This window comes from Chaetura pelagica, unplaced genomic scaffold (genome assembly GCF_000747805.2).
Source record: "Chaetura pelagica isolate M959 unplaced genomic scaffold, ChaPel_1.0 scaffold109, whole genome shotgun sequence".
NCBI lineage: Eukaryota > Metazoa > Chordata > Aves > Apodiformes > Apodidae > Chaetura > Chaetura pelagica.
The window spans coordinates 8,582,232-8,598,530 of record NW_009970725.1 but is presented as its reverse complement, the minus strand read 5'-3'; the positions used below and the strand labels follow the sequence as shown (position 1 = coordinate 8,598,530).

Genomic DNA, 16,299 nt, shown 5'->3' with positions numbered 1-16,299 from the left:
AGAGACACAGCTCTGAAGAGGACATATTCACCAAGGCAATCCTTGCTCTTTACTATGCACCAGCTCAAAAGCTGTTCTTTGCTGTCTGTCCCATACTGCTTCTTTGCAAAGGTCAGCTAAGAAACGTATTAACAAATATCATGCAGATTACACTGTGTTATATACCCTCCTCTCCTTTTCCTACAGGATATAATATTATTGGTCATATTCTGGTTGAATTCTAGGGCTAAAATCCTACAGGACTTGGCCTCTAAAAACATGCATGAAGAGGAAAGGCAATATGGAAACAAAAAAGGAACAACTCAATCCACTTTACCTGCTGGATGGGATGCAGAGGCCAATAGCACCACACTAAAAAATAAAAAATATATTACTTGTACACTACAGAATTTATGACATGGCTTGAACATTATAAATAGATAGCTTTGTGCTACTTCACAGTGAAACTTATTCCAGTTAAGTAGAATAACTGAGGTATAAGTATGACTTTAATTTTAAAAAGTCTGTTGGGAAAGAATCCAGGATCACCTAATACAACCTCTCACCTGAAGCAGGACTATCACTAGTATGTCCCCTGTGGCTCTCTCAAAAAAAAAAACCAACAGGTCTTAAAAGCCTCCCAGCATGGAGATTTCACATCTCTTTAGGTAACTTGTCCCAGGGCCACTCCAACCTCCTAGCAAAGAAGTTTTTCCTGATGTCTTTAAATCACCAAATCTGCAATTTTTGGTTGCTGCTCCATGTTATACCATCTGGCACTCATTAGAAAAGTTTGGCTCTGTAATCTTTGCAACTCCCTTTCAAGAAGGTGTAGGGAGTTGTTAGGTTGCACCTCTGCCAGTCTTCAACAAGACCAGCTCCTGCAAACTCTCCTAGCAGTAGGCCATGTGCTTTAAGTCCCTTGCAGAGGCAGTAGCCCTCTAACAGATGTTCAATTTCTCAGTATCATTTTGGAACTGAGAGGCCCAAAACTGAGCAGAGCATTCCAGCTGCAGCCTCATCAATGCTCATAATAACTTCTCTCAACCTGACAGCTACACTCCCACTAATGTAGCCAAATACATGGTTTGCCTTAATTTCCAGGAGCATACAATACTGCCTCACACAGATCTCAGCATTCACTGTAACCCCTGAGCTCTTTTCAAGAGACCCTGCTGTTGATCCAGCTGCTGACACCACTGAGACAGAAACTGCAGAAACTGTACTTGTGTCTAGACTGGTGTCTCTCTCAGTCTGAGGATCAACTCCAGCTGTGTGTGTACCCATGTCAGCTTTATAGGGATGTACATCCATTGCAGGTAAGAGTCATACACAGTCTTAAGTGTGTGATTGTGCATCCACTCCACATTCATGACTAAAAATGACAGTAAGAGAAGGGACAAATGCTGCAATTAAACAACTTTTTTTAAAAAACACATGAAAATAAAATCAAGTACCAAGCCAAATGATGTCCACCCTTTGGAAAGATACAAGTGAACAGGAAAATCAGCGGTGACCAGATCTTTATCCAGGGTAACACTTAAGATTTCTGAGGTCCTACAAAGGTTTCATCCTCTGAGTATGTGGTATAGACTGCACAAAGCCTTTTTCAGTGCTGATTCTTCTGGTAGATTTCTGATTTTTTTCCAAATGTTTTCACTCTGTGTTGTTTCCAAGGTTAGAAGGCTACAGAAACATATTCTGGAGCATTGCAAGATGGAAGAAGCATGCACGTCTCCAAAGCAGAGCTACAGCTTCCTCCAGTTACGAACAGCAGAAGTCCATGACAAACACAAAGGACAAAAGATAGAAGAAAGTATTATCTGAAGAGGTTGCTTCTTGAGAAGCAGAAGGCATTGGAGTTACGAAGGTAAAAAGACATTAATTAATGTCATGAATGCTGAAGCTAGGCAATTTCCCATGGCTAATTACCTGTGATACTCACAGTTCACTAGGCCCAGCAGGAGCAGTAAAATGCCATCCCAGCCAGTGGAGCCTGCACAATGAAAAGCTAAGGCAGAGAAAGAGCTAGAAGTGGTTCCCAACACATGAGGTTATGGCTAGAAAACTGAACTCACTGTAAATGAGCTACCTCGAGTACCTGCAGCTGTACAGCATCATCAGCATGATGCTTATACCAGGCAAACTTCCTTTTCCAGTGTTAACACTGCCAAGCCTGCTCACACTCTGCTGGTCCCAGTTCTCCACATGACAAGGTTACTGCTCTTGGTGGCCTGCCCTTGGCATGCTTTGGTCAATGCCAACATCATCCACAGATGCCCTGGTAGCAAAAGGAATTGCAATGAGCGTGGAAATCCCATGGCCAAGGAAGCCTTGTCACTGAAATCAGCCGTGGAAGGCAACAGCTTCAGGAGTGACAGGAAGCTGGGGTATTTTAAGCTTAACATTTTATACAACATCTTTCAAAGGCATCAGCTGCTACAGTATGTTCACACTGTCAATATTTATACATGTTTTTAAAATACGTGGTTGTCACGAAGATATTGAACAAGGCAAAGCAGATCACTTACAGTGGGCAACTTCCCCCCAACCCCTTGTACCCAGTCATGTGCACTCTCCCAGCATGGGATGTCAAGAGGAATTAAAAATAAACAGGCCTAAATCCTCAGTTTCCTGGTAAAGGCAGGAAGGGAAGCAAAGGCCTATTGCTTTTGACTGAATAACAGAGAAAACAGGAGACTGGCAAGGCAAGTAACAACAGTGTTGAGAATGATGACTAAGCCACGTTTCTCTAATTTCACATTTTGCATTGTTAATTTTTAAACAAAAAAAACACCCAAACAACAAACCAGTGAGATTGGGAAATGATCAGAGAGAAACTTCCTTCTGCAACCAAGAGGAATTGATAACCCTACCAGACATCCCAGGCCTCAATCCAAAGAAAACACAGGAAGAAAACAAAATCTTGTGAAGTGCAGGGGAGATTAAGGCAAATGGGTTAGATGGCATTAAAGCTGTCCTGTAACTCTGCTCTGTACAGAACATCAGTAGCAGAGACATCATAATATAAAACCCCATTAGGGATTCAGAGGATATCAGGCTGAAGTAAAAAAAAAAAATCCCTGTGCTGTATTTCTCCGTACCTCTCTTTTCCCCCTGTACTGAGTAATGAAGGCCAGTGGTTTTCTTTTTGGCTGAAAAGAGGTTTTGTCAGCAAGAACAGAAATTTATGCCTGCAAAGCTGCCCTTCCCTATTGCAGGAAATCTACTGCAGCTTTTCAATTCACAGAAGTGCCAGATTAGCATCTCTTCCAGAAGCCAGATGTAGTTTAGCTGCACGGAGCCTTTAGCTCACACCTTTTTCAAATTGTTTATTGACCATTTGAAACTCTCCTGCTGTAAGTCTTTGTCTTCTCCTCACCAGTGACAGTTGGCCTATTTGGCATGCCTTTGTGACATCAATAGATGCTGGAGTGTACTGAAATTTTCTTCCAGCTTCTCCACAAGAAGTACCATATTCCTACCTGCTTCAGCATAGGAGAAAGCCTAGACATTACTATCCTCCCCACTCCATGATACCCCTTGCTAGCTTGCTGAGGGGAGTAGGTAGAATTCTGGCTCCTTTCTTGATAAGTAAGTGGAGCACTGGAAAGGAAGAAGAGAAAATGCAAGAATAGTGGAAAAAACACTAGGAAGTAGAACACTAATGCAGAAGTCAGAGTGCATGGAAATACAATATTGCAATAAAAAAAAAAAGGTGGTGGGAACAAGACTGCACAATTAGAAGGAGGTTCTTGGAAGAACAGTTCCTCTCTTCTCTTCCTCCCCCCCTCCCAGCCCCACATGCTTAAACACAAGGGAGATGAACGGGATGGGGTTGGGCACTGACAAGCAATATCACCTCTCCCTTCTCTGCATAGCACAGCTCTGCTTTCCCTCCTTGTTCCAGACTTGTTCCAGGTCTGGCTCCTTTTTTAAAAGCCATTAAATAATCATGCCCTAAGTGATGAAGTGAGAAGAACACCACACTTTCAACATCAGCAAATATTTCTTCAGATCTGTTTAGTTCTGGAAAGTTCCTTTTCGTGTACATTTGCTTAAGAAGTTCTCCCCTCCCAAACTGGTCCAGATTTTAAAACAAGGAACAGTCCATGGCATGTAGGCACAGCATAAGTTTGGAGACCTTGCTGATTTCAGCTGCACCTCTGGAAGTGTCCAATAGGGCCAGTACAATCTAAATACATATTTTTTTAATCTAACATACTGGTACATTCTGACATCCAGCAGCTTGGGGCAGAACTTCTAGCCTGCTCTATCCAGGCAGGCTCTACAATCAAGAGTACAACTGTGCTTTCATAACAAACAGAAACATTTTGAACAGCCTGTCTTGTAACAAACCTGCATCATTTCCTATATATCAGGAAAAATCTCCTCACTGACAGGGTTATCAACCACTGGAACAAGCTGCCCAGGGAAAGGGCTGAATCACCATCCCTGAATGTATATGAAAGATGTGTGTATGTGGCGCTTAGGGACGTGGTTCAGTGATAAACTTGGCAGTGTTAGGTTTACAAATGGACTCAATGATCTTAATGGTCTTTTCCAATCTAAATGATCTGGCTATGCCCACACAGCTCCTTCTTTTCCCTGCACAGCAGCACAGGTCTCTGACCTAAGTAAGGATCTATAAAGGCCTATTGATAATGGTGCTAAGAGATGAAAGCTGCACTGGCACAACACAATAGCAAGTTCCTTCATAAATAATAGAATCATGCTTGTACAGACAAGGCCACCAGTACACATTAGACTGTCATGTTCTGGAGGTGGAACCAGGATCCAGTCATGGCCAAAACAGTCCTTCAGAAGCTCTGAGTAGAGGAAGCAGCAACATTCAGTCATGGGAAAGATAAGCACACACTCACAGTAATTCTGACCCAGAACTGCCTGTGAGGAGTTAAGTGCTCATTCTAAGAATGTTCAAAGTAAAATGCTCTCTACTCAGTGTGATTTAAAAATACTTTTGACTCTTTTCTACAGAAATTAAGCTTGTGCAATAAATCTGTGTGTGCACATACATGCATAACTCTATACAGCTCTCAAACACACTGACCAGCTTAATCCAAATTTGTGAAGTCGTAGTCATGTCCAAAAAACTACATGGATACAAATCTCAGAAAGAGACAAATCCCACCAGTGCCATCTGCAGCAGAAAGATTTCAGCCCCATTAGACGCTGGAGGACCTTTACAGCAGTGACACATCATGGAGGTCACAAACGTGGAGAGAGCTTCCACCAAATTTCATACCCCTTCAAACATCATCCACTTTTATGACAAAACAATACTCTAAAAGAAATAATGTGACACTTTTCCCATTGTCCATGGTGCTGCTTGTTTTCCCTAGACAAGATGAGGTCCAAATGCTATGGACTAAGAGCTTCTTTTAACACAGGAAAATATATACATACATACACATGCAGACCCAAGCCAAACAAATAAGCACCCAGTATTCTGCCTCCTCTAAGTTTCACAGCAATTCTTTGCACCATCATCTCATGAACTACACTGATCTTTAAGCCCCTTAATGGTGACATTTCTGCAAGCTTTGATAATACATTTTTGTTTTAAAGCAGATGCAAAAAAAAAAAAAAAGACATCTTCCAATTAGCACAATTTCAGTGGGTTTTTTTGTTTGTTTTGCTTTGTTTGGGTTATTTTTAATTAATATTTTTAAAATCTACATCACTGTACATCACAATTCCTTAGTGAGAAGCTTCTCCCTTCTAAAAGTCTCTAACTCAATAATCATACCTTCCATATAATGTGGAACTCCTGCTCTCTACTGGACACACCTTCACAGATTCAAAGGATACCATCAATTAACACAGCAGGAACCCAGCCCTGACTTTTCAATCAAAGCAGCAAAATAAAGACCTTCAGCCAAAATCTGAAGCATTGAAGAACACTTGAAGGAGCTGGGAACGTTTAGTTAGAGAAAGAGGAGGCTGAGGGAAGACCTCATCAGTCTCTACAACTACCTGAAAGGTCATTGTAGAGAGGTTGGTGCTGGTCTCTTTTCACAGGTAATTGGCAACAGAACAAGAGGGAATGGCTTCAAGCTGCAACAGGAGAGGTTTAGACTGGACATCAGGAAGACTTTTTTCACAGGAAGAATGGTTAGACATTGGAATAGGCTGCCCAGGGAGGTGGATGAGTCACCATCCCTGTATGTGTTGAAGGGTTGTTTGGATGTGGTGTTGGTGGATGTGGTTTAATGGGGAGAACTTTGTAGGGTAGGAATGATGGTTGGACTCGGTGATCCCAAGGGTCTTTTCCAACCTGAATAGTTCTGTGATTCTGTGATTTAAAGGTTCAGGCCCAGATGCAGTTTTCAACTAAAACAACAACTGAGAGCCATAGTCAGGGAGGTGCCAAAATGACAAATCAACTGATTTTACTGCTTGTTTCATGGTTCTCCCTTCAACCAACCAGCTACAGCTCATTCAAGACTTCATGGGTTATTTCTGCACATAGTAGCATATTTGCAAGTTCCATGACTAATTTTTTTATAAACACAACTACCTTCTTGGAGTAAAATTTATTTGCTTTGCACTTCATAGCAGATGGAAAACAACAACTGACTTAAACAAGAGTCTGCTTCAAGCAAACTGATATTCAGATATTGTCAACACATGGGGCCCTGGTAAATAGACACTGGAATATGTCCAGAGGAGAGCAACAAGGCTGGTGAAAAGACTAGAAGGAAAGTCTTACAGGGACAGGCTGAGGGAGCTGGGGTTGTTTAGCCTGGAGGAGACTCAGGGGGGACCTTATCACTCTCTTCAGCTACCTGAAGGGAGGTTGAAGTCAGGTGGCAGCTGGGCTCTTTTTCCAGGCAACTAGCAACAAGAAGAGAGGGCATGGCCTGAAGCTGCTCCAGGGGAGGTTTAGGTTGGATATTGGGAAGTACTTCCTCATGGAGAAGGTGATTAAACATTGGAATGGATTTCCCAGGGAAGTGGTGAAGGCACTGTCCCTGGATGTGTTCAAAGAAAGGCTGGATGTGGCACTTAGTGCCATGGTCCAGCCAATGTGGTGCTGTTAGGTCCTAGGCTGGACTTGATGATCTTAAAGGTCTTTTTCAGCTTTGGTGATTCTGTGAATCATACAAATGTGAAATCAGAGGCCTGCATTAAGTATTTATGGAAATAAGAAATTTGATTGAAGTAAGACAGAAAGAGATACAGAGTATTATCATGTTGATGATGCTCTCAAGATAAATAGGAACTGAAGTGAAGGAAGTGTCCTATAGTGCTGTCCCTGATGTGTTCCTACCAAGGATCTTTCACGTCGTCAGACAAGAGTACACATCTAATCAAACAGACAAGCACAAGTTCAGTTTTGTTATGCTTATTCCTAACTTGTGCTCCCTCTTTCATTCCTTTTGACCAGTCTTTCTTAGAACTCAGTATCTGTATTCTAGTGTTCTCATACTACTTTAGCTACTATTCCAAGAAAAGTGGTCAACGTATACAGGATGTGATTATGGATGGAGAAGAATCTAGTAAAGTCTTTATCTGCCTTATTTCAAATAAAGCCTCACAGAAGCCTAGCAGAAGCCATGTACACCCAATGTTCTGCCTTATATGGTTCTTTGAGGAAAGGACTGGCTTTTTTTTCTTTTTAATAAAAAAGCACAGGGGAGTCTGGTCAGCGGCTTAGGCTCTATCACTAACTACAAAACAACAAGCCAATTTTATATCTCCCAATCAGAAAAACAACTGAAAGTCTGAATTACTCAACCCCACTAAGGGCACTCTGAACAATCAATCACTACTCATGTTCTTTGCAAGTCATACTTTTGTAATCACCACCTCCTCTTCTGGCAATTTTGTACAAGTTTTATTTTCTGAAGTGGGGAATTGCCATGGAGTTACTCTGTAAATATTACTTCTGGAATGATAGATCACTTGTGCACACGGCGAGTTAAAAATTCATAATTAACACCTCATTACCTCCCAGGTATATACTGGCATGTACACCTACAACCAGAGCCAAAAAAATGCAGCTGCTAAGCCATTCAGCTTAGCACTTTTCTTTCAGTGAATATCGTACTAAATAAATATGTTTAAGTAGTGCTAGCTGTGAGTTTCCTAAACCAGCCACAGTTTAAAATTAAAACATATACCACATAAAACCAGCTATGGTGTATCAAAGCCTTATTCATTTTACCTGAATACATAGTTGATGTACTGTTGGTCCAGATCACTGGGGGAGGAGGGAAAGAAAAAAAGGTGTTCTTTTAGTAATGCAGTTCATTTGGTATAAGAAATCAGTATATTAAGTAGCATTATAACACTGTAATATTATGTAATATTAATATTATATGACACAATGTTATAACTAGGTAATACTAACAATATCGTCTAATTACATTAATTAGAACCATAATAAATTATCATATTATCAAGACATTAAGCAGCATATTAATTTACACATAATTTGCACATTATTTCTGTTGTTACTGTATCAGTGGGAATCTCGTTTAAAGTGAACAGCAAGTGGACCTCACTAAAATTTAGACTCTTTAAACAGAGATGGAAAATGGTTTTGAAATACATGAGCTTACCCATAACCTATACACACACATATAATGTACATATTCATAATATGCACTGGCAACATATCTATCCATACAGGAAATTGCACATTACAGACACTGTGAACACATAGTGCCACCTACTTTCAAACCAACTATTGTCTGGCTGAAGTTTTAACATGGGATTAACACAAGGTTTCAAGTTTTTTCAGGTACTCGGCCATTCCAGTCTGGAGGGAAGTCACCAGCTGCTACACGCTTTTGAGACTGTGTCACAACCAGAGATACTGACAGATTCAAACCATGTAGCTTTAAAGGCTAACACAAACTAACATTTCCTCTTGATGACTGTGCCAGTAATCAGGGGTTCTTTTTCCAGGACCGAGTCAGCATCCTTTGATAACACACTGTTTAAAACTAATTCAGTGCTCGAGTTCACTGAATAACTGTCAAAAACCACATGCTGTTGTAATCCACAGTAAATAAGGCTCCCCTTGAAAGAGAAGTCTTTAATGATTAAACAAGAGTAGCCCAGCTGACACTGACAATGCAGAGATCCCTACACTCTACCTGACTCCTACACAAATATGTCTCTAACCCTCTTTGATAGCAATCTCTTTCTTTTAAAGAACATGAAAACACATTACCTTAAAGAGTTAGGTGTCCATAACTTGTGAAATACTTTGTAAGCCCCTGTAATTGAAATGACATCTGTAATTGCCACACTATGCAATCATTCTGACAAACAAGGGCTCGTTTGGCCATGGCACGGGCAGATGTGGAACCCCTCTGAATTACAGTTTAGCAACATGGCACAAATAATGCTTAAACCATGAGCAAAAATGAACCTGTCACTTCAAATTAATAGCTTTCAAAGTGCTGCCATCTCAGAGTATTGTCATGTTGTGTGTTTCTGCTAGGCTTTCTGAAGAAAACTCCTTGCTCTCAGCAACTACAAAGGAGTGTACGTGTGTGTGTGTACATATGTGTAAATACACACAGATAAGTATCACAGAACAGGTTCTTCAGCCCACCCCATTTTTTGGGTAACTTCTATGATGTATTAATCTATGTAGATCTCTACAGTTGTTGACTCTAAGCTGTCTTTCCTATTTGGAGTTCTCTCAGCTCTAGGGTCTCCAGGTTCTTCACATTCTTGACCTACCTACCTCTTGGTTAGCTCCCATTTCTATTCTGGGCAAAGCTTTAAGCACTGAAGGCAGGAACAATGCAGCTTTCAGGCTCTGTTTTTTCAGACCCTTTCTTCAAGGCTTTGGTGTGTTTTTTTTAAATTCAGAAACAAAACCAGCATGAAAAACAAATCCAGTAGAACACTATGTAACAGATGTCCTCAACTCTGCCTCCGATAGACAGGCTGAAGGGTAGAACAAGTCCTTTCTCTAGTGCTCTGTCTTGATTAACTGTGCGATAAGTTGGTTTATCTTTTTACCCTTTCCTGTAGCACCTTTATTCTGTTTTAGTTGATAGGAAATCCAATTACACCAAAAAAATCCCCAACAGTCATATCAACAAGTTTCTCACAAAAACAAAAGAAATGGGAAGAAGCTACATTTTGAGCATAAACATTATGCTAGCACTTCATACACATTTCAAGTATACAGAAGAGGCCTCCTGAAGACTCTCTAAGCAGTTTTCCACCTCCTAGCACTGCTTTACAAATGAGACCTCCTGGCTTTGTGAAAGCAATAACATCACTGTTAGAGTAGACAAATGTTTGAAGTAAAAAATCTTTAGCTTTTTGTTTTATCTAAATGAGCTAATGTTTACCATATAACATTTCCTAAAGGAAAAAAAAAACAAACAACCACACTTATTTGTATGTTAACAACATTTTAGAATGGGACTGGGACCTCTAGGAGACACAAATTAATATAAATATAAAAATTTTACACTATGAACAGACAAAATAAAGAAAAAATTATCCCTAACTTACAGACAAGATTTAACATATGAATGAGTCACTCCCTAAGTCTATAGGACAGCTAAGAACCAACTACAAGTCCCTTTTTATCCAGCCTAATGCTCCGAAAGACACAAATCTGTTAGTTAAAAAGTACTACTCTTGTTTCCTTCAGTTGTACTGGGTCTGACCATTTCTAGCTTTTCAGGGAAGAATTATGATTTATCCAAATCAGTGTTTAGTCTGAAAAAGACAAAAGAAAACTTAACAAGTCATGCACTCATTGTAAAACTTTTTTAAAGATTGGCATATGATTACCCAAAACCCCCAGACATTTCATCATCCTTCCTCTGGAAGCATATTCCATGATGTTTTAGAATATTTTTGTCAGTTTTAAAATAAAATCACTGTGTGCAGTAAAGCTCCAGGACAAGTTACTGTTCATTCTGTCTTCATGTTTCCTCTCCCCTCAGAAAGAAGGGCCTCTTAATAGGCAGCCATCAAAACTCCCAGAAAAGCTTAGTGCTGTTTAAAATTGTATGTGCATTTTGTTAAATGACTGCAATACCTAGTACATTCTTTTCTGTTTTCAATGTAAAAAGCTGTAAAAGGAATGCACTTTCTTATCTTCACTGAGCTCCTTCATTCTTTCCAAGCATTTCTCACATCAAGAACTTTATATATCAGTAATTTCATAATAAAGCTGATTTATCCAACACATTTACTTTTCCTAATTCTTCCAAAAGAAAATTACTTACCAACACAGACCAAGTGAATTAGAGCCCATAAATAACCCTTTGGATCAAACTGCAATAAAGAATATTTACATAAATAAAAGCATGTTCATGTGAACATTATGTATTGCTGTTTCACAAAGCAAGAACAATGAGTGGGAGCTATGACCTATGCTACCAAAAAAAAAACCCACACAAAAAAAACCCAAATACAAAAAAGAACACAACTAAAGAAGGCCAGGAAGACTGAAAGTTTTCCTGTCCTACTTAGCAGCCTGGCATATGCCAGTTACCCAGGCTCTCAGCCAGTCATGGCCAGAAGAGCTCTATTTCTTTCATATATCTACAGCATTTTAAACAATCTGAGCATATGCAACCCAGTCTGTTTAGTCTTGTATTGGCAGTCAGGGAGGGGCAAGAGGATCAGAGGGACATCACTGAGGTTTTTGTCTTGTCTCTCAGCTCCTGCAGCAGCTATGCAGTTTCTCTCCCCAAGCCCCCAGCTAACCATAGACTACTCAAAAGAGTGCTTTAAATAGACACCTGTCTCTGAGCAAGGCAGGCTCCCTTCACAATCAATTTGGAAAAATAAACATTTTTGAGAGGAATTTACCTGCATGTTTTAGATGTCTGCTTTCAGGGGAGATGAATGATACACCAGAAGTTCCTGCTCTGCACCATGGTCTATGAAGGAGGCTAATGCAGGTTCAACACTTCTGATGGCTGCACTGGATCAGTTGTATGCACCCAAGTTCCCAGATTCATCCCACCTGACTTCAGGTAGTAACTAAAGTATCTAAACCAAGGAAAGAGCCTTCCTGACTCTCAAGGTCTAACTGGAGCTCTGTTACAAACCTGTGTGTCACATAAAGGAAGGCACACTGCTGCTACCAGGAGGAACAGCACACTGCAGAGAAAAAAAAAAGAACAAACAAGACCAAAAGCTCATAAACTGGATTTGTACTCTCAGCAAAGTATGGGCAATCCAACTCAATTTTACATTGACTTTTCATTTGTTTAATTTTTATTTCATATTTTAAAGTAACTTCTGCCACCAAAACTAAGTTTTACATTATGCATTCTTTGTAACTTATACACAGCAAAGTTGTATGAAAAGAGAAGCAGCACAAAACATCTGATGTGGATTCATTAAATTCTTAACCTGTGGCTGAATCAGTATTTCTACAGGCTGATGTGGAATTTCTGTGGACTGTCACTATAAATAATAACAAATATTGGTTTTTGCAGTTTATTTTCCTGCCGTCCAGGGGCATGGGAAGAGACAGAATAAAGATGATAAAAAACCTGGCATCCTTGACAATAACCCAGTGGTGAAAACAAGGCCACAGTAAGTCAGATAATGAAAACAACAGGAAGAAAATCAAGAAAATGGTGCCTCTAAGTACACTAAATAATAACCCAACATTATCCAATGTAAGTACAGCTAAAAGATTACAGAATGTAGAGGACAGCAAATACATGTTCTTCAAGGGGATGGGGAAAAAAATGAAACTATCAATACATGACTGCCTGACTTCTGTTTGTCCCTTTACTATCTCATTTTTTAAGCCTAAACAACCAGGGCCAACAAGGGTTGGTAGGTTGTGTAGGTTAATAGAAGTGGTTCTACCAGAACTGGATATCATTCAGCTTTTCTTTCTTAGGAAAGGCATTTTTCACAATTTTCTATCACATTCATTATATTTTACTGTTTACTCACTGGAACTTCAAATCTGATTTCTATCTTCTTTCCAAAAACATACTTAAAAGCACTGCTTTGTTATTCAGAAAGACTGGCCTTCTGGCTTTTTTATTTTCAGGAGGAAAAAAATGTATCTATGTAAGCAATAGTTAAAAAAAAAACACTTTAAAAATATTTAATTGCTCCTATGTTGCAATTTAGGCTCATCGCCCATAGCCCACAGGAATGTGCCTTACATTCTTCATTGTTCTGGTGTGCCATTATCTGCAGCAAATACAGAAGCTGGAGCCAAAACAAGTCTGAATCTGAATCTGAGTAGTTTTAAAAGCTTACCTACAGACTTTCAGATGAGAGGTCTGCTGTAAAAAAAGAAAATATTATTTTAAAAAAATAAATTAAAAAATAAAAATGGTGAAATAGTGCTTTCTCTACCAAAAACAGGAAAGTGGTAACACTTGTTGCATCAAACACATCAAAAATCCAGTGAGAAAGATTCTACAGTCCCTTATGTTCACGCACTGCTTTGGAAATTGAATTTGAAAAAAAAGAATGAAGACTACAGATCAGTCTACTTCAACTTAGTTTATATTTCCAGATTACTTACCAGCACATAGACCTAAAACCAGATGTTAGCTTATACCTGGTGCTCAAACTTAACTTGAGCTATATCTAAACAATGTTTGGCATGTACTCAAATATTGGGCATTCTTAATTAGCTTCTACCCCAGTCAAATCAGTCTTGGTCTAAACTCATGTGAGTTTCTCAATCTTTTGGTCCAAAATTGTTCTCCAGAAGCTTCTCAGAAAGACTTTGCATTATCCTTGTCCATAGAGCTTTTGTTTTCCAAAAGAGGAACATAAACATGAGCTAGAAGGAAAATATGAAACACTTTGATAGGGACACTAATCAGAGGATGATGCGACAGGAACATGCCATGGTACACACTGCTATGTCCTTCACGCATAACCTGGGTGACCTCTTCAGTTTGTTAGGAGTAGCAAACACGGGACATTTATTTGTCTTCTATATACACAACAGAGGTAATGAATGGAAGATCAGCAAGCCAGAGGCCACTGTAGAAACAAATTTGTGGTTAATGATTTCCCAGTCATACCTCATGCAGCAGCTCTCTGGTCAATTAGAGAAACATTTCATAGCCTAATAAGAAGGATCCCCGATATAGTTCATGAGAAACAAACCCAGCTCTTGCTAAAAGGAACAGGAATTACTTTTCTGACTTCAACAGGTCCTGGGACAGATTCTCAAGCATTCAAAACAAATAAATAAATGCACTACTTTTCCTGCATTTCATGTGGAGATGCGATCTATCGATAATCATACAATGCATAAAATACTAGATACATCATACTGGTTAGATCCAAGGACCCAGTCCTCCTCCCTCTCAGCTCAAACAATGAGATTCTTATTTGGGGCAACAGTAATTCTCAAAAGGAAAAAACAAGCAGGAACAAGCCAACCTGAAAAATGCAGATCAAACTGTCAATACACATTTGCAGTGTTTCATCAACTAAAGGGGAAAAGAAAACATCAACATAGATACTTGTCAACAGCAAAGTGCTCTCTGGGTCTTATTAAAGACTATCACAGCAAGACTAGAAAAGCACATGGCACTAATTCCCATATTAAAGGAAAGCAGGTGTCTTGATATAGGGCAGTTGTATCACAAGAGGTACCTTGTATCATTTAGTAGAACAATTACCTCTTTCTGCACAAACTTCTGGAACCCACAGGTTATAACTTCTGCTGCATTGTGCATGGTGAGGAACACTGGGATTGGCTGCCATTGGGAGAGAACAAAAACACCCAAATCAACACAGAACAGTCACCCACATAGGAAAGGCACTCCTCTTAGGGACATCTGTCCCACGTGTTTGTGGGTTTGGGTTTTATTTTGTTATTTAAGCTGCAAACCCATGCCACATCTCCTAGAAGGGACTTAGACCCATTCCAATTGCTATTTCACAGCACAGGCACCTTAAAATGCAGACCTTGCATGCTTCTCACACTTATAAGTGCCCAGTCAGATTGTAGGCAGCTACCTCAGTGAGATTTGCTCCCAGCTTCTGCCTCTAGTTTTGCCTCTTTGTTCAAATATCTGTAGCCTCCACAGTAAACAATTCTCATTAGTTTTCCTGTCTCTGTCTATTGCTGCTAACAATACAGTGTAACTCCTAGCAACAGAACTACAGGCAAGATTATTTTGGGTGATTGCTTTCAGTTACTGCTAGGAAGAGCTGCCCAAAGTTAGGCTGGAAATGTAATAGTTCACACACAAGTGATGTTGAAATTATACCCACTGAGGTATCTGGACACCATCCCAACATGAAATCATTAAGAAACAAACACCAGAGATAACAATAATGAATCAAAGACCCATCGCCCCAGGCAAACCCGACCAGATTTAGTGGTTCATAATACTACCTCCAAATCAGATTCATCGTCTCTCAGACAGCTGAAACAGAAGTAATTCTCTGCTCTGATTAAGATAATCTAAAGACTAAGGCAGTTTTAGGAAGTAGTGTTTCCCCTCTTGTGTATAGTATTTAAACCATATGAGTAGAGAATGAGTTAATTTTTCAGTCATGTCCCTGCTTTTTAAATACCAAGTGATGTATGTAGCAGGTATCTCTTAAATTTGACTTTGTATTTAGAAATCTGTATTTTCTGGATTTTTCTTTTCCTTCCCATAAAGCTGGATAAACATCACTAATTAATCACTTTAAGTCACAATGACAACTTGGATGGATCCATAAACACAACAGTTACATGAACATAACTTTTAATACCTCTCAATTGGCAAGGACTGAAAATCACACAAACACAATGCGCATGAAGTTTTCACCAATTCTGAAAACCAGTTCTCAACCCTATTGCTGGAAAACTGAGAACGTACAACCAGAAGTATCCACAAGCATCCTGAGCCTGGCACAATAATAGGAAATACAAGACATAACTACACACAGGGAAAATTGACAGCAGAATTTACATTCTTCCTTTTATGAAGCCAATTTATTGGGGTTTTTTTTCCTCCTCCCTGCCTTTGGCTCTTCCAAATGTGTTTTGGAGCCAACAATGGCTCCGATTCGCCTAGCCCAGTTAACCTTCTCCATATGTCTACTGTCTTTGATGTGAGTATTTCTTAAGTTTGTGAGTGGGGTTAATGCTTCTGAAACTAAAGGTTTAGTGGTTGGGCAGGCAGGGTGAATAGACTCTGTCCAAACCTCCCCTCACAGCTCTGCATACTTTTGTTAATGCATCACACTCCAGAGCTAAGCAGCCCTCCTCCAGTTCCAGCCCTGAACTCCTGAGCAGGGGAGTCTGCCAGCACCTCTAGGGAGAGGCACAAACAGAAATTAAGAGTGTAGTCCTGCCAGTATACAGGA

At 39.8% G+C, this 16,299-nt stretch overlaps 1 protein-coding gene across 1 annotated transcript in view; it reads right to left on the bottom strand.

Annotated features, from left to right (window-relative positions):
• The window catches only part of TMEM241 (transmembrane protein 241), a 50,906-nt gene that overhangs the window by 21,787 nt on the left and 12,820 nt on the right, over positions 1-16,299 (bottom strand). Inside the window, exons 6-12 of the mRNA XM_010006914.1 lie at positions 14,616-14,693; positions 13,228-13,253; positions 12,048-12,099; positions 11,217-11,265; positions 9,185-9,230; positions 8,171-8,206; positions 317-351 (exon numbers count right to left, since the gene is read on the bottom strand). Coding sequence (XP_010005216.1) covers positions 317-351; positions 8,171-8,206; positions 9,185-9,230; positions 11,217-11,265; positions 12,048-12,099; positions 13,228-13,253; positions 14,616-14,693 — 322 coding nt within the window. The remainder of the gene's footprint in view (positions 1-316; positions 352-8,170; positions 8,207-9,184; positions 9,231-11,216; positions 11,266-12,047; positions 12,100-13,227; positions 13,254-14,615; positions 14,694-16,299) is intronic.